Below are 17366 nucleotides of genomic sequence, written 5' to 3' on the forward strand. Positions count from 1 at the left end.
TCGAATAGCCGCCCACGTTTGTATTTATATGCGTCTGCATGCCCTGTACATGCCAATACAACTATTTTTTGCTACATTTTTACCGCCATATTTTTTATTATATTTTCTACCATACCATACACGAAAGAAATTTGCCTAATTCTCATGTACTATAGAAACATTTATGACTGCTACCGAAATATGAATAACGATCTGCTCTGTTTTTTACAACATAACTATAGTTAGACATAGAAAATTATTTATAATTTATCGAGATTATAAAAATATGAACATTAAGAAGTTATTCTTGCATCGGTAATCGGGTTAGGTCAGGCATTCGTGACCCTGCAACAGCAGCACCTGAAACCATTAACTCGTTAAATTCGTTCAATATTTTTAATCACCAAGTTTACTTACTCAACAAAATTCCTGACATAATGTAGATACTAGTAAGACACTGTATATTTAGAAAGAGTTTAGTAAAACTACCAACCAAGTATGGAAATATTCTGGATAAACCGATAATCGTACCCCTGAAATTATACTAAATTCACTAAAAATTGCATATATCTTTGTATACGTTACTAACAAAAAAAATATGCGTCTAATCACAGAAACTGTTTCATAATTAACCTTACGCCGGTAAAATAATTTTCCAGTAAAAGTATCGAAGTTGTCGTACGACCAATCGCGTAAGCTGCTAGTATGATCAATGAAAGAACGATTTGTACTATATTATGAACTGTAAATAATAAACCAAGACACGCGGCTGTTCCCACTAATCCTGAAAGTACTAAAAAATAAAATCGAAAAGATTTGGCCTTAATGATATAGCAACGTTAGAATGAAAAGTATACTAACGATACGCTTACCTAGAAATATTTTTCTACCAATAACATCGATGCCAATTAGCAACAAAATTTCTCCTAATATGTAGCTCAAAGATAGATAGAAAAGAATTCTGAAACGATCCGTGTCTATTTCTTGACAATTGTGCAAAAATCCTAATGCCAAGTTCTCTATATCGACAACGCATGTAGAATTCTTCTTCGCTGATTTGTTAAAGTTTTCTGTTTCTTGAAACAATTGCGTATTCCAAAGAGCAACCCAAATGATTCTAGTTATTGTAATCATATTATCACAACAAATGATAAAGCGTGTTTAATGCGATTACGTTTAATAGAAAACGATATGTTACCCTGGAAATTGTAAAAGGTTGATACAAAGTCCTAATATCGTGGTACATTTAAATGGTGTGCTGCATATCTTGCGGATTCGTTTGCGTGTTTTTATATAGAATTTCCACACTATTTTACTCACATTTCCTGTATCTTCTTCATCTTCCTCGTCTGGTCGAACACAATTGTCTAAAGTACGTAACTGGAATAATAAAATGTATTACTGTATATTATATATTTCAGTCGTTGAAATTTTATATAAAAGGTTTGCAGCTTGAAAATGGTTGTAATGTTCCAATATTTTAGCAGTGTTATTATCTGAAATTTGACTCACAGAAAAATTGTACTTATAAAAAGAGAAAAATGACTTAATATAAGATAATCGTACTGTATAAGTATCGGCATGCTTCGAATTATTAATTGCATAGATCTGCCGTAATACAGTTAACGCTTCTTCGTACCGACGCCGATAAAGCAAGTATCTAGGACTTGCCGGTAATAAACTAGTCGCACATGCCATGATCAGATTTGGTATACCTCCTAATCCTATAAGGACTCGCCAAGAATTTGGTCGAAATTTTTTATTTTGTAATCGCACGATCGAAGGCATCAATAGCCATGACAATCCTATTTTCAATTACCATAAAACGTTTAATGACTTTAGGACTTTCGTACTCCTTTATAATCTTTACCTAAAGCAGACACATAACCAATAACTCCTAATACATCCAAAGCAACTAAACAAAAGCCTCTTCGTTTCATGGGCAAAAATTCGATTACATATACTCTTAAAACCACGTTATTACCGGCTAATCTAAAAAAATATACATTGTTATACATATGTAACGAGCAGATATTTTCAGCTTTACGTGTATATATACCTCACTTATTATGCATGACAATTACACATGTGATTTCATAGATAGTAATTGGACTTACCCCAGTCCAAGTACAAATATTGAAAGGTATATCAGGAAAGTAGTTTGCGCAAAGGATAAACTGATAGTGGCGCAAAACACAGCGATCATAGTGGCGGGAATCGATCCTTTACGTCCACTTGCATCGATTATTATTCCAAATACAAATGCTCCTACAGCCATTCCTATACACAATCTTATTTTCATAAAATATTATAAATTATCTAAATATAAAATATTTTATAATTTATTTTAAATATATTTTATTTGGAAACGTAAAGACACAAAGTAAAAAGACTTATAACATCATTGAATTAGGATCAATGAGGTTTTAAAACGGTCTCTGCTAACCAGTTATTTTTCATTCTACCAAGGAGACTACAGGGTTTATGTAACCAGTAATTGCCTGATATGTGATCAGATTATTTTCCGCTTATTGTTAAAGTAATGGCAAGAGAACCTCGCTTGATTAGTTATACTAGAGGAGAAATTTGGTTAGTTGGTACAACTCTGGTTATACTATCATTGTAATTTATATTAACATATAATTGACCTGTGACGTCATTACTAGTTACTAATATTGTTAAAAAGATAGTAAGAAAGAACCCCTTTCATGATCACTTTCATGATCATCTAAGATTTCTTCATTATTTCTCAACATCGACAAATTCTATCTACTAAGCAATATGCTTTTTTAATCATTGTTTCATAATCTCTTTTTTTATCTTGCTTAACTTATGAGATTTCTTTATCTTTGTTTTTACGGCAGCAGAGGAACTAAATAGCGTTGAAACCATATTTCACCTTATTCAATTGTATATAATTTTGATTTACTTGTATTTACATACGTAAATTTTTGTTGATAATTAACAATTATCAGTTGGTCATATTCTTGTAAGAAATGCATAAACTAATAAGCCACATTTGTATAATCTATCGATATATATATATATATATATATATGTATATGTACCTAAAGTTAACATAGCATACATAGTAGTCACTTGGCTTGTATTTAGGCTTAAATCACATGCCATAAATGGGATTATAACTAAAATAATTGGAAGAACGCAAGCTTCTGCAAATGCACACATACCACACAATCCAACAATAAAGCAATGACAAAGCCCACATCCTGTAATTAAATATCAAATTTTATGAACATAGTTATAATGTTTTAATATTTTATTCCATACTCGTCCATAGTCGTTGAATAAAAAGATTTCTCTCTTTTTCTGTGCCTTGAGTTCTTAAGCTAGCCTTGAATTTACTAACCATTCTAATGAATCATTTTCTAATTTTACGTTTCTCATTTTCTAGTGTTACGTTGCAGCCGATAAAAAGAATTCAATAACTTATAATAAAGAGATGTTGAAGTAGTGTAATTTCAAAAAATATTGTACTATTATAATAGAAAGTATCATACAAATACAAATAAATTGTAGTTATTCTTGATACATTCTCTCTATATTTTAAGATTAAAGATAATTTCAAAACATTATTATTGAATTCGTCATTTTGTAGGCTATGATATAATACTAAATACATTTATATCAAAAACATCTTAATATTCTGAAAAATATGATATGAAAAAGTGAAATATTTCTATTCAGTGCTCCATCAAGAATATATTTCGCAAATTATGTATTGATCAGTTTTTAACATAGTAAATGAATGAATTATTTAAATTTCTTAACCTGCTTTAGCAATAACCTTTTCACAGTCATTAGTCATCATATATTATAGAATTTGGCAGATACTGATTTACAGAATTCCATTTGCTACACTGAGAAGTTATTGAGACATACATTTATCATCTTATCGTAATAACATCAATTCAGTAATTTCAAATTCATACTCTCAAAATTAAGTTGCTAACAAAAACTATTTAATAATTGAAAATAACAATCTTCACTTTGAAGACACACAATTATACACATAGAAACATTAAACAAAAATAATGGAGAATATTAAATAAATAATTTAAGCACACAATATATGAAATACATTTATTGTAGGGAATGAAAATAGTTCATATTGAAAATATAATTAGCATTGATATTTAAATAATATCCTATTCATTACAAAATAATCTACTGATTTTTAGTACGGATAAAGTATTATACACAAATGACAGTTTTAATAAAATGTAGGAATCTTTTTAATTGGTGCATTTATGTATCTTTGAAATATTCCTTAGAAGCAGCCACATCAGGCTTCATAGTCTTCTTTCCTGGTTTCCAGCCAGCAGGACATACTTCTCCATGTTTATCAGTATACTGGAATGCTTGAACTAAACGCAGAGTCTCATCAACAGATCTACAAATACATGAATTTGTTATGTAGAGCAGCATTCAAAACTATATGTTATATATTAAAACATTATTTTATCATATCAATTTTACCTGCCAACTGGTAAATCATTAATAGTAACTTGACGTAGCTTTTGCTTGTCATCTATGATAAAGAGACCACGGAATGGAACTCCACTTTCTTCATCAAGCACGCCATAATCGCGTGCAATTTTAGTGCTTTTGTCAGCAAGAAGGGGAATGTTCATTTCACCAAGACCACCTTGTTTACGTGGTGTATTTACCCATGCCAAGTGACTGAAGTGAGAATCGGTAGATGCAGCAATGAGTTTACAACCAATTTTCTCAAATTCTTCGGCACGATCAGAAAAAGCAATGATTTCAGTTGGGCAAACAAATGTACTGTAAAACAAATGATCACGTATCAGTATATGATATGTTAAACTATACATATAATGCCAAATATAAAAATTATAAAATAATATATTTACAAATCTAATGGATAGAAGAACAATACAACATATTTCCCTTTGTAATCAGAAAGGGAAATTTCTTTAAATTCTCCCTTTACAACTGCAGTACCATGGAAAGCAGGAGCAGGTTTCTGAAGAGCTGGGACTGGCATGATGGGTTTTGAATTACTGCAACAAAAAGAAGATTTTTATCAATAAGATTGAAATTACTTGATGAAGCAAATTGTAGAACTTTGTTGAGCTTGTAAAAAAAAGAAAATTTGTCTGTATAGTAGCTTGTTATAAACAAATTATATATATATATATATATATATAACAATTATTTCTTTATATGAAATATATGAAGAATACAAATATTCATAAAATTGTAAATATGCGTATGTTCAACCTTTTATCATACAAATAACCAGATTATCATACAAATAGTATATAAATTATCTTTAACCTTCAAGTTCCAAATTTCATAACATTATCATAATCGAATTTATCTTACCTATAAAGAAGAGTAACGAATTTTTTCCGTTATATCTTTAACCTTCGGCTTATCGCTGTTACATAAATCCTAATTCTCTTTTTTGTTATCTAAATATTACGTATAAATTTGTTAAAAAATAAGAGAAAAAATATACTTCGTAATATTTCGCATTTTTTATGAAATTAATATATAAATGATTTTAGAAAATGAAATATCAAAAATTATTACTAATTAATGTATTTGAAAATTAGCTGAATAATAGCAGATGAATAACATGATTGATTACTGAAAGCAATGAATCTTCTAGAACTGATGAAATAATAGACCGGTAAGATCAAGCATTTCAAATTACAAAAAATATAAAAACAATAATTAAGATGTTTTATAAAATGTTAAAAATTAGCACAATTATGTAAAATAGTCTATATTAGATATTTATATCCGAAAGAAAACTTTATTTCAATTATGCTGACTGTCCAGATTTAAACGTAAAAGATTAAAGATTTATTTTGCAAGTATAAAATTTTTCCCATACTTATGCAAGTACCACACAATCATCGACCTTCGAAATACATATTGTAGCACATATTTCATATAATACAATTAAATATTATCTGTGAAATTAATGAATTGATTTCTAGTAGTAACGTCGATATTCAGGCTTTCTACAATATCTTTTTTGTGCGATTATGGACCATCGAGAACCTTCCGAAGGAAGAAACAGAATATATACATCTTCGCAAAAAGAAATCAAATACAAACGATTTTAATCTAAGTTTAATAGAATAATAAAATATAATTCTTATTTTAATGCTTATCTATAAATATTTGTAATATTTAACAATTATTAAATTTACGCTTACAAATATTGTTAAAATATTTATAAAAACAACTGAATAACGATTGAAAGTATTCCAAAATGAACTAAATATAAATACTACCTTAAAATAACAATTGCGTACAATTATAATTTTTCGCTTTGTGATAAAGTCTACTTACTTTGTATTTTATACGTAAGATCGAGTGAACTTTCTCGCTTCCAAAGAAGTATGGGAATAGTAATCGGTTCCAGTAGAATGTACGTAGTAATATTTGCAACCGCAATCGAAGAAGACTATATGCGCCATCTGTAGTATGTACATAGCGCCATCTAAGTTTTCATGTCGGTGCGGTTTATTCTTTAAAGAAATATCAGTCTTCTTTTTTAATAGGTATTATTAAATATCATTTATATATAATACTTGCAAACAAAAAGAATACAAGCTCTAATTTCAACAAATGTACATTTCTTATTATTTAAAAATAAATATTAGAAATGATTAGCGACTAATACTACTAACTGATTTACTAATCTAATAGTGAACAATTTGTTCAATACCTGCGATTTTGTTTAAACTTGAATATGTAAAGAAAGCTACTTGAATAAGCAAGATATCATAAAAAAGAGTTACGTACAACAATTATGAATACTATTAATTGTACTTTAGAACTAAACCTAACCTATCCTCAATCTAGAAAAAATCCCAAAAAATTTCATCATTTTTGCTTACTAGAGTTAAATATAATGCTAAACCATTTCTCAATAACTTAAACCGGTTTGGATGAATAGTCGTATTAATTCGGCCATTGTGTGGCGGTTGGCCAGCATTCCGCTGCTTTACCTAACTGAGATCCAACGAATTTATTCAGTTATTCTTTAAAGGGACTAAGCAGAGAAATGCTGTCTGACCGCCTCACGGTGACCGACTTAATACTAGTAATAACCCAACCCAGTTTGAAAACTATGGTCGAGCGTCGGTTATATGTACAGACAAAAGTTGTTGAAAGTATTGAGCTTTATGACATATTTCAAAATCGATGAAATGTATCGACATATTTCAAACCGAATCACAAAATAAAAATAGCGAAATTTTCTAGGATTTTTGTTAGATTGGAATTAGGTTTAAGTTTAGTTCTAAAGTAAAAATAAATACTTATAATTGTTTAAGATACCTTTTTGTGATATTTTGCTCATTTAAATAGCCCTTTTTAATATATTAAAGTTTGAAAAAATCGAAGATACTACCCAAATCGCTAATTATTACGCTATTTCTTTGTAACAGAAATACCTATAGATGTCTTTCAGTGAAAATTTAGTTTTCATTTCATAAATTAGTAACATATGTATATATAATAATAATAATAATTATTATTATTATTATTATTATTATTATTAAATACTATTAATAATTAATAATAATTATTATATTAATCTATATATGTAACATATACTTTTATATGTAACAATATATATAATGTGTATATATATAAATATTCGTACAAATAAATAAGTAAATTTGAGTTAATCTTCTTTTGTTGATTTCACAAATTAATTCATTGATTATTTTCTGAGAAATACACTAAATCTTACATCTGGTTTAATAACGACAAAAATCTTTGTTTACTGTATAGTGAAAAGAAGCACGTGTGATTATTGTGTACTTTAATTTATGAAATAAGTGATTAATTTTTTTTATTTTTTGACAATGGACACGTTTGAATTAACTATTTGGAAAGGTGATTGGGGTTTACCGTCAGTTGACACGGAATGTTTGCAGGTTTTGGTATGTAATTTGTGTATAGGTTATAATATATTCTCATTGTCACAAAACGTTATGGAATATTTTAATTACTCTTATATCTTGTAAACAAGATGAATGGTAATTTCAGTATTTTAATAAACAATATGTGTGTTACCTAATTTTTCATTATTTGAGTACTGCTTATAAATATGTATTGAGCGTCTGGTCCGCGTGCTTGTTGACATATTTACGATCATATTCCATAAAATACTTCTCGCCAGCTGCTCATAACAAAAACCATAATGGTTCAATAAGATAATTTGAACTTACTTTAGTTTTTTAATAATTTGTTCTTATTATCATTTATCAGTCATGGATTTCTATATGTTGATCGGTGCTATATTTCTTATTTTTCTAGGTTTATGCCAAATTTAATGATATACCTTTGAAAATTAATGCAACTAGTAATCCATTTAATGGCAACTTACCTATGCTAAAAACTAATGATGGTACATTTAATGAAACCAAGGATATAATAGAATATTTTAGAGGAAAGAATTATAATACAGAACAGAATTTAAGTCGAAAAGAATGTGCAAAAATTATGGCTTATAATACAATGTTGAAAGAAAAATTATTCCCAGCATTGCAGTTCATTTGGTATGTACATTCTCTTATTACAAGGCAAGAGTATGTGAAATAAAATTCAATGGAATTGTATGAATTAAAAACGAAATATTATTACCTTTAGGTGGATAGACGAGAAAAATGTGAATGAATTAATAAGACCATGGTATTGTAAAACACTGCCCTTTCCATTAAATTTTTACTATCCAGGAAAATTTGAACGACAAGCTCGAGCTATGCTTGAAACTTTGTATCCTGTAGAAGATAATATAAGCGTCATAGAAAATAAGGTAGTTAGATAAATTAAGTAGACTGATTTCACAAATGATAATACTAACATTTTACTCATAATATTAAAATTTAATAACTGAATTTAATATACTTACATATACATTAATATTTTAATATAAATCTGCATATTTGTGGTAGTTATTCTCTACTACTCCTAATATTTATAGTAATAAATATTAAGTTGTTGCATAAAATCAATTTCCAATAAATTCAAATAATTTTTTAACTCAAATACAAATTATTGAAATTAATATATTTTTCTCAATTGTATATGTCTTTGTTAATTACTTAAAGTACAGGATTTTTCATCTTATATATAATTCTGATATTATATATGTAATAGGTTTACTCTGAAGCACAGAAATGTTTGACACTGCTATCCACAAGTCTTGGGGATTCAGTATATTTTCTGGGTGAAGAACCTACTCTATTGGATGCTATTGTATATTCTTACTTAGCACCATTGCTCAAAGCTCCTTTACCGAATCCAGCATTACAAAACCATTTAAAAGCCTGCACAAACCTAATGTCGTACATATCCCGCATATCGGAAAGATATTTTTCGAACGAATGTTGCGAATATAAGACCAAAGAAAATGATCAAAGTATAAAAAAATATGCGCAAAATGAATTCCCTAACAAGAGACGAAATCAGTTCTTTGCTGGATTTTTTGCTACTTTGGTGATGGCAACTTACGCATTTTCAACTGGAATATTAGAGGTAAATACTTTTGATGCAATACAGTGAATAACATAGATAGCAATAATTTCTTTATAAATTCAGTAGATATTTGTGTTTTAGCGGTAATGATTTGCATAATACAGTAAGTATGTATAGTTTTCGTATTGTCGTAGATCGTTAATGAATTATAATTTATAAACAATTTTTATTTATGATGAAATTTTACGCTGCTTATTTTTTTCGTATACGTTTCTTCAAACAAAGATTAGTGTTTACTTCTAAAACGTAATCATAATACTTACATTAATTATGTATAGCTAAGGGTTAGCTATAGGGGTGGCATACATGTGGTATTCGTCATAATGACGGTCATGATTTCCTAAACATTACCGATAATCTGACAGAAAAATTTTCTTAAGAAAAATTACTTAACGTTGAATCGACACAATCAATAAATCAAATATAACAAATTCTAAAAAGCGCTTTTTCAATTAGAAAGTCAGACACACTTACTTTTTTAAATAACATAATATAATTTTTTATAGCCAGTGTTGTAAATTTCATGTAGTGGACCACTTATTGATTAATAAAGATAAATGCATATACATATGTAAAATAAGTAATATATCTACAGTATTTAGCTTATTCAAAACGAAAGTATAAGAAAGTGCCGACCATAATACACAGTGACGTCGAATATAATAAGCGTTAATAATAGTCAGAAAGTTAACTATAATTACAATAATTACTGCACCAATTTCACATGACTTTCAAATCTAATGTGCCAATAGTATATATGTTTATACAGTATGACTTACATTTACGAAACTATGAAATTAATTATTAGGAGGAATATGCGCTGAGAGAATGGAATATACTTATGTTTATTTTAATAATATAGTGGTACATACGCATCCTGCATGGAGCCAAAACGCACGTTTACACTAGCGTATCTTATTTATGTGGTTGGCTCATGGCATAATATGCAAGTACATATATCGTATTAGTTTGTATAAGATCATAGTCTATTTCGTAATTAAAATTATGGAATTCTAGGATATAAAAGGAGCGGTATTTTGAAATTCTACATGCAATTCCTAAAATTAATATAGAACATTGCGATCGGATTCACGTACATTTTGAATCATTTCGTACTTTGTATTGTGTCAGTCATTATAATCTACGGGTTACATTCCCTTTTAAACGTACTGTCGAATCATCGTATTCGGATATTCAGTAAGTGCCTAAGAACATCCCGCGTCACTCATACGTAAAACTGAGCAAGAATCATCGCTAAATCGAGGCTTTGTAATTCTTGCAACTAGATTTATAATTCTTGTAACTTAGATTATTTCAAGTTACATTGTAGTTTTGATTCTTTGTTAGAATATACTCGTATTGTTAAGTTTAATTCGTATCATTTCTTTCAAAACCCAGCCTGTAGTTATTAGGCGGTTAACCAATGGATATTTCGTATTGATACATCTTTGTGGCTCAAGGTAAGTAAGTACTTACTTTGCCGCTGTAATTATGTGTGCATTTTGGTCGATTTATATTAATAATGCATGAATGTTATAAAAATACGTAAATTAATAGCGAACTAATTATCAAAAGCAATATTTACTATCTATAGAATTAAAAGATACATGTATATTGTATGAAACATTTTTTATGAAAAGTATTTGATAGGTAACTTAAGAGAAGCTTCTATAAACCAAAATAAGACGAAAATACAAAATTGCATTTGGGGTTGTCGTTTCTTAATTACTGAAATTTAAAAATTAATTAAAATATTTTTGAGATTCAGTAAACTTCCACGAACAAATTATTAAATACAGCTTAAAAGACATTTATATATATATATATATAAGAAATAAATTATGATGTATTTATAAAACGTTTTCAAATAATACTCTATATTTTAATTATACTTACAAATTTTAAAAATTTGATACAAGTAAGATATTTACACTTTTCCTGTTTATAAGTAAGATGATACATACATATTTAAAGTTCTCTAAATAAATTACATTCTATTTATTTGAACGATTATAATAAATTACTATTTTAAGACATGCAATATTTAGTAAAAATAAGTATATTTTATTGTAAAAATGATTTTAGAAATGGAAGCTGGTAAGAATTCCTCTGAAACATATAAGGGAATAAAATATCAGAAGTTCTATATTCATGGATTTGAGTTTAAGATAAGAAGAAGTTGCACGTATGTAAAATAAGGCCGAATTTTAATTAATCATGTAAATATTTTGATTCATTTTCATCACTTATACAACTAAGTGCAATAGAAATCAGAGATATTCTGTCCAGCAGATTGTAATGTGTAATTTTAATTATTGACATTTATGTCATGTTAACGTTAGAAACATATGAAATATATGTTAAAGGTACCGGTAAAGGAGAATGAAATTGCAAACGTACCTGTTCAAGATGCTCTTATCTACGATGAATAAAATGAAGAAATTGGGAAAATTATTTCATTGGAAACACAAGTTTTACTTAACATTAATATAATTTCCTATCTTTTTAATACTACAATTTGTTCTTAATGTTATTATCAGTGGAATATGATTGTAACCATTATAAATAATCCCAAATTATATAAATAAATACTTAAAACCAAATTATGTACAAATAATGTTTCAATTGTTATTATTTTTGTATCGCGATAAAATGCCTGAAGTAGCTTGTTGAATCTCCTCTAAGAAACTTGTAGAATTATGGATAGTAGTGCCACCTAAAATAATTTTTATCCCAGGATTTTGTTTATTTAAATTATGGACTGTTAAACTTTCTTCATATGTTGTTCCTCCGATCATAAAAACGATGATATCTTGTGGCCTGTAGAATAACAAATACACAGTTACTAATATGCACAATAGTGCGCGCACACATATACGCACAAATTCCTAATTATAAATTTATTAATTAATTTTCTATTCTGAATTCCATAAAATATACATACATACATACAATTTACCTTTTTGACATCATTGTATTTCCAAGATATGGAAATGTTTGCAAACTTAGCTTTCCTTTTATTAAATCCTCAAGTGTTTCATTCAGTAATGGCGTATGTTGGGTATAAATATTATCTACTCCACTTAAACCTTTGAATAACTTTTTAGTAATCTTGGCTACTGCTTCTCGATCAAATAAGTTATTTTGCCTCGCATTAATTCCGCTATATTCTAATATGTTGTATACTAGCTGCAATATCATTTTGAAATTGTAATAAATTCGAAGCTTATACCAAACTCACGAATAAAAGTCTATTCATTTTCATATACCTTCAAAAATTTTTCCGAAACACCTCTGTTTTTCAATAAGTTCAATAAACCATTGATATCATTATTTGCATATTTCTCATAATGAAGCGCATAAAGCATGACCAATCTCACAGCATCGATTTCTCGTATTTGTTGATTATTAATAAGCTCCCTTATTTTTTGTAGCTTTGATAGTAAAGAAAAACGTATAATTATTTATTGTTAAGTAACCCTTACAAAAGCATAATAATTTGCAAGCACAATTAACAACTTGTTAAATTTACTACACCTGCATAGAATGGTCATTTTGACAACTAAGTTCCTGTTCTAATTCCGATACTTGCAGTAAATGATGTTTTTCCACAAGAGAAGATAGTTCGCCAACTACTGTCACATGCTTTGATACCGTACCAGATAATTTTTTAAATAACGGATAAGTTTCGACGAAATTTTTCATATCGGCTATGCTTTCTACTTTCTGATGTTTCTTAGCTTTCTTTTGAAATTCATCCATCAATTCTTTTATTGTTTGCCCAATTTCGCCAAAGTTAAGATATAAATTCTGTTGAAAAATATTTCTGTTTTAAATATAAATTATACTAATAATAATTAGAAAATTATTATTATACATATAGCGGAATCCCATATAACGCGAAATGTACCTTTAGTTTAACGTATATAAGGAATCCTATTATATGTATCTATATACACATATATAAAATCATCAATAAAACGATAATAGGCATAGTCTTACACTTGCATAAAATTCATCATGTTCTGCACTAAGAACAACTTCTTTTAATTCCTTCGAGATACCCTTCACATGTGATAAATTAACACGATTGTTGTTAATAGTTAATAATTCATGAACCATTGCTTGATAAGTCCACTGATTTAATAAGGGTGTAACAGGATCATCTCTTCGATCAACTATTAATAAAATCGGACTAGAATCCTGTCTAAATTCGAACGAATTCGATTCTTTACTTAATACTTCGCGTATTTTTTCTGATAATCTCTTTGCCATTTCAGAACTATTTTGATAACGTATATAAGGACATCTTTTAATTGATAATAAGACTGAAATTAAGCCTAGGACGGTTCTGTGTAGATGTACTGGATTCCATAGCAAGCCTTAGAAAAACAAATTATTTTTATTTTATCTTTTTATATTTTTCGCTCTCTTTTTTGCTTTCATCATTACATTACACCAGTTTGGTGTAATATTTATTATCAAAAACTTTATAATAGATTTCTTAATCATTTTTTCACGTAACGATTCTCAATTAATTAATTAGTTATAAAAAATTCGGTACCTTGCGAGCATGTATTAATCCCAAGTGAAAACAAATGCGGACTGATAGCTAAATAATCTGCGTAATATTCATGAACTTCTCTTACTACTTCTTGTTCATCACTTTCAGCTAGAAGTTTGATATCAGCCTTTGCGATAATATTACTGAAATCTAAATGACAATATAGTGATTATAGCCTAATAGTTGATTGATATAATTATCATTAGCATTTTACAATTTCAAAATAATTGGGAATTATGGAAATAATAACAAGTAATCTCCTCTCTTTTCACCTATCTATATTTAGTTACAGGTCATCTAAAGTAATATGATATACAGATTAGCACTTTGTACAGAAATAAGGTCAAAACACAAAACGCTATCGTTAAACAATACGAGAAATACATGCATAGAACAGTAGATATTAACAAAATTTACTATCTAAAAATCAAAAAGTACTATAATAAATCAAGAACAAATCATTTTTGCATTATGTTAATTTTAACAAGTGCTATATAAATACTGTGGTACATAATTTTAAGTTAAATAAATAAGTTTGGTATATTTTAGTCTGATACATTTTAGAATACTGGAATACTGAATTTAAGGATGCAAAATTTTTTGTAATTACTTACAAATATAGTATGTGCCATATTTGGGACACCTTAATTCGTTGCAGAGGTATTCGATATTTTCTTTGGTTGGTCTTATGAAAACTATACATTTCAAATGCTTTAATCCTTCGTTACGAACATTTGTGTCAATCCTTTCGAATAAATAAACTTCTTTAAGAAATATTTCCGACTGACTATATAGTAAACTCACGATACTTGTCTGGAAATATACAAATTATAAACTTTCCTTTGAATTTATATATGTATTTGTTTTTACGTAACTCGGTTATCTTGGGTATCATCAATTACTTAATTACTAATAAATCATTGTAAGATTGCTTTAATCAGATTGTTAAGATTTTTTGGATTAGAATGATACCACGATATTTAAATTATTTTCTACTTGTTGTAGACATTCTGCTATATTTCACATGCTTTTCCTATATCTTGTTCTCATCCTCTGCGTCTTTATTGCAGGACGAGTCGAAATCAGATAATAGCGGCTAATTCAGGAAAACTCGCCTGTCCGACTATTTAGTAAAGCTCGGTTCCGAATTGTGACTATTTAAGCGACCAATGTATTTTATTATATTATATTTGTAATAAAGACATGAAACAATTATCAAGTGAAAATATCTCAAACCAAATTATCTGTTAGTCATTGAAATTGAGGAAATTAAGTCAAATTTATGAATATTCAAACAAGGATTTTAATCTTTAAAAAATTGGAGCTTCCATTGTTAATTTAAATTTTAACGTATTTACATGCAGTAGTAAAGTTACAATACAGAGGAAACTATATGATTAGATAAACGTTGAAGATCTCTTACTAATTACAGGATATAGACTGCACTGTAAATAAAAATTACAAAGTTCAAGCATATATTTTGGCTAATGTATACTTCAAATTTAATAGACAAGAATATGAATAAATAATGTTATTTAAGTATATTAAAGATCAAAATCCAGTTTAAATTCTACATCAAATGTTCTGTCTTTAACATATTTTTTATACGGTGGACTGAGAATCATAGTGACCCAGGTCAGTCTACTCCTGCTTCTCATAAGATGCTGTTTTATTATGCACTTTAAGTTAGATTTTGTTTAAGCTGAATGTTGGTTGTTTATTACAGCATTCATTCATTGTAGTATATATAGAAATATGTGAATCTTCTAATATTTATATTGATATATACATTTAAGGGAATTCCACTCCAGGCAAAGTTATCATTTGATACAAATAACATATAGATAATAAAAATAATCAATTTACTTAACTATATTACCTCGGCATGTTAATGTCACAATTAATGTCAGAAATAAAATTTTTCTAACAAGAGTCAGGAATAATCTAACATTTAAAGAAGGGATAAGTTGCAATCGTTCCAGCATTTGTTGTAATACCGCAATGTTATTAATAAAAGCTATTTATTGCTATGTTTTTTAATTGTGATATTGTTTGCCACATATTCCACCTTGATTTAATATACATAATGAGTTATATTTTATATAAAATTAAAAAGAATATTTCTCCTTATTACTGTTATTATATATTTATCAATATTATTCATAAACTGCAGATGTTCAACAAATTTAAAATAAATAAAAATATATAAAATCAACATATCTACAAATATACGCATATAGATCTCAACCATTATCAAAGAATTTATAGACAAAAAAAGAAAAAATGCATGATGTTTTACTCAAATAGTAAAATAGGTAAATCATAACAATATTTAACATAACAGCAGTTTTATAATTAACTAACATTATCTCAATAAAAATTTAAAGTAATGATCAAAATCTTATAATCTAATCGCTATAAATTTCATTTCTTAGAAGTATGTCAATGAAAATGTTCATATAGTTCGATGCTATCATAGAAGTTTAAGATTTGTTTATATGTACATAAGATTTATTTATAGGTCTAGAATTATTTATATAAAGAAAAAATTCCACGAAGGAGGAGAATATATCAATTAAAATTAATATTAATAGAAATCAAAGTACTATAAGATTCAATAAGTATAAAAAAAAAGAAAGAGAATTCAATACAATTGTCGTAACTTTAACAATTTACATTTTTCATTTTTTATGAACAATAATACAATGTATTTTATCAATTGCATACATAAGATGAATGAATATATTATAAAAGTTCATAATTTAAGTTGTTTCATGTAATTATATTTCAGTTTGTAATTTTTAAATATTATTTATTATACAAAATCTTGGATTTACCGTTTGTTTATCCATCAAAAGAACTTTCATGCCAGGTCCACTTTCTTCTGTCATACGAGTAATATAAAATTTTAATGCAGTAATTAAATTCATTTTATCTTAATTTTGTTTATCTGTCTGTAACTAACAATTACATCTTGTCAATTGATAATAATTATGTATTTAATCTGCATATATTACAGATTATGAAAAGCATACACTTCCCAAATGTAAACACCACCTACTATCACTGGTCCAAAAATTTACTTTGAGAAGACCAAGATAAGACATATGTAGTAGAATTACGGAACTGAAACTGGAACTAAAATTACGAAATGGAAGGAACATAGGGAATTAGTACACTAACTAGGGAATAAATGTTGAATCAGTTTTCTTCTCTGTAATTTTCAGAAACATTTGTGTATTACTAAATATTTTAATATCTAAGAAAC

At 27.7% G+C, this 17366-nt stretch overlaps 4 protein-coding genes across 20 annotated transcripts; 1 reads left to right on the forward strand and 3 right to left on the reverse strand.

The window, feature by feature from the left end:
- Positions 1-193: 193 nt before the first annotated feature.
- Positions 194-3941, reverse strand: LOC117238631 (putative metabolite transport protein YncC). Of its 6 annotated transcripts, XM_033503690.1 has the most exons (9): positions 2426-3941; positions 2097-2259; positions 1850-1971; positions 1492-1784; positions 1178-1359; positions 852-1096; positions 613-772; positions 397-512; positions 194-339 (listed from the first exon to the last, which is right to left on the reverse strand). In XM_033503690.1, exons 2-9 carry the CDS (start codon positions 2255-2257, stop codon positions 281-283), a joined length of 1338 nt encoding a protein of 445 aa, XP_033359581.1. In that variant the 5' UTR covers positions 2258-2259; positions 2426-3941; the 3' UTR covers positions 194-280. The 6 variants fall into 6 exon arrangements, 4 of the variants coding, with proteins under 4 accessions (XP_033359581.1, XP_033359583.1, XP_033359580.1 ...); XR_004494235.1 differs by having other exon boundaries at positions 618-772; positions 1546-1784; positions 2097-3941; XR_004494234.1 differs by having other exon boundaries at positions 618-772; positions 2097-3941.
- Positions 3942-4069: 128 nt separating this feature from the next.
- Positions 4070-6456, reverse strand: LOC117238633 (peroxiredoxin 1-like). Its single transcript, XM_033503706.1, has 4 exons — positions 6334-6456; positions 4878-5027; positions 4480-4788; positions 4070-4393 (listed from the first exon to the last, which is right to left on the reverse strand). Exons 2-4 carry the CDS (start codon positions 5009-5011, stop codon positions 4249-4251), a joined length of 588 nt encoding a protein of 195 aa, XP_033359597.1. The 5' UTR covers positions 5012-5027; positions 6334-6456; the 3' UTR covers positions 4070-4248.
- On the forward strand, positions 6457-15313 carry LOC117238632 (metaxin-1). Of its 12 annotated transcripts, none has more exons than XR_004494237.1 (6): positions 7635-7937; positions 8314-8555; positions 8647-8812; positions 9157-9534; positions 11620-11719; positions 15169-15313. XR_004494237.1 is itself a non-coding variant. In XM_033503694.1 (6 exons), the coding sequence occupies exons 1-5, from the start codon at positions 7860-7862 to the stop codon at positions 10475-10477; spliced, it is 945 nt and encodes a 314-aa protein (XP_033359585.1). In that variant the 5' UTR covers positions 7635-7859; the 3' UTR covers positions 10478-10484; positions 10552-10906. The 12 variants fall into 12 exon arrangements, 10 of the variants coding, with proteins under 10 accessions (XP_033359596.1, XP_033359585.1, XP_033359594.1 ...); XR_004494236.1 differs by lacking the exon at positions 15169-15313 and adding an exon at positions 11901-12148; XM_033503694.1 differs by lacking the exons at positions 11620-11719; positions 15169-15313 and adding exons at positions 10397-10484; positions 10552-10906.
- LOC117238630 (vacuolar protein sorting-associated protein 45) lies at positions 12007-17228 on the reverse strand. The gene is made up of 9 exons (XM_033503688.1): positions 17134-17228; positions 16936-17058; positions 14713-14911; positions 14099-14248; positions 13537-13916; positions 13072-13344; positions 12804-12968; positions 12494-12723; positions 12007-12354 (listed from the first exon to the last, which is right to left on the reverse strand). The coding sequence occupies exons 2-9, from the start codon at positions 17026-17028 to the stop codon at positions 12156-12158; spliced, it is 1689 nt and encodes a 562-aa protein (XP_033359579.1). The 5' UTR covers positions 17029-17058; positions 17134-17228; the 3' UTR covers positions 12007-12155.
- Positions 17229-17366: the final 138 nt, after the last annotated feature.

The sequence above is a fragment of the Bombus vosnesenskii genome, unplaced genomic scaffold, assembly GCF_011952255.1.
Source record: "Bombus vosnesenskii isolate JDL3184/JDL3185 unplaced genomic scaffold, Bvos_JDL3184-5_v1.1 scf7180000013579, whole genome shotgun sequence".
NCBI lineage: Eukaryota > Metazoa > Arthropoda > Insecta > Hymenoptera > Apidae > Bombus > Bombus vosnesenskii.

What these genes read in the sequence shown, in the direction of transcription:
- LOC117238633 (XM_033503706.1), bottom strand. Translation starts at nt 5,011, where the DNA reads ATGCCAGTCCCAGCTCTTCAGAAACCTGCTCCTGCTTTCCATGGTACT. An exon ending in TTCTTCTATCCATTAGATTT is followed by an intron (nt 4,789 to 4,877) that starts GTAAATATATTA and finishes TTTGTTTTACAG; the next exon opens with TACATTTGTTTGCCCAACTG. An exon ending in AATGATTTACCAGTTGGCAG is followed by an intron (nt 4,394 to 4,479) that starts GTAAAATTGATA and finishes ATGTATTTGTAG; the next exon opens with ATCTGTTGATGAGACTCTGC.
- LOC117238631 (XM_033503689.1), bottom strand. Translation starts at nt 2,281, where the DNA reads ATGAAAATAAGATTGTGTATAGGAATGGCTGTAGGAGCATTTGTATTT. An exon ending in AACCTTTTACAATTTCCAGG is followed by an intron (nt 1,097 to 1,177) that starts GTAACATATCGT and finishes TACAATAACTAG; the next exon opens with AATCATTTGGGTTGCTCTTT. An exon ending in TGGTAGAAAAATATTTCTAG is followed by an intron (nt 773 to 851) that starts GTAAGCGTATCG and finishes TTTATTTTTTAG; the next exon opens with TACTTTCAGGATTAGTGGGA.
- LOC117238632 (XM_033503694.1), top strand. Translation starts at nt 7,860, where the DNA reads ATGGACACGTTTGAATTAACTATTTGGAAAGGTGATTGGGGTTTACCG. An exon ending in CGGAATGTTTGCAGGTTTTG is followed by an intron (nt 7,938 to 8,313) that starts GTATGTAATTTG and finishes TTATTTTTCTAG; the next exon opens with GTTTATGCCAAATTTAATGA. An exon ending in TTTCAACTGGAATATTAGAG is followed by an intron (nt 9,535 to 10,396) that starts GTAAATACTTTT and finishes TTAATAATATAG; the next exon opens with TGGTACATACGCATCCTGCA.
- LOC117238630 (XM_033503688.1), bottom strand. Translation starts at nt 17,028, where the DNA reads ATGAATTTAATTACTGCATTAAAATTTTATATTACTCGTATGACAGAA. An exon ending in TTTTGATGGATAAACAAACG is followed by an intron (nt 14,912 to 16,935) that starts GTAAATCCAAGA and finishes GTATATTTCCAG; the next exon opens with ACAAGTATCGTGAGTTTACT. An exon ending in ATATGGCACATACTATATTT is followed by an intron (nt 14,249 to 14,712) that starts GTAAGTAATTAC and finishes ATTGTCATTTAG; the next exon opens with ATTTCAGTAATATTATCGCA.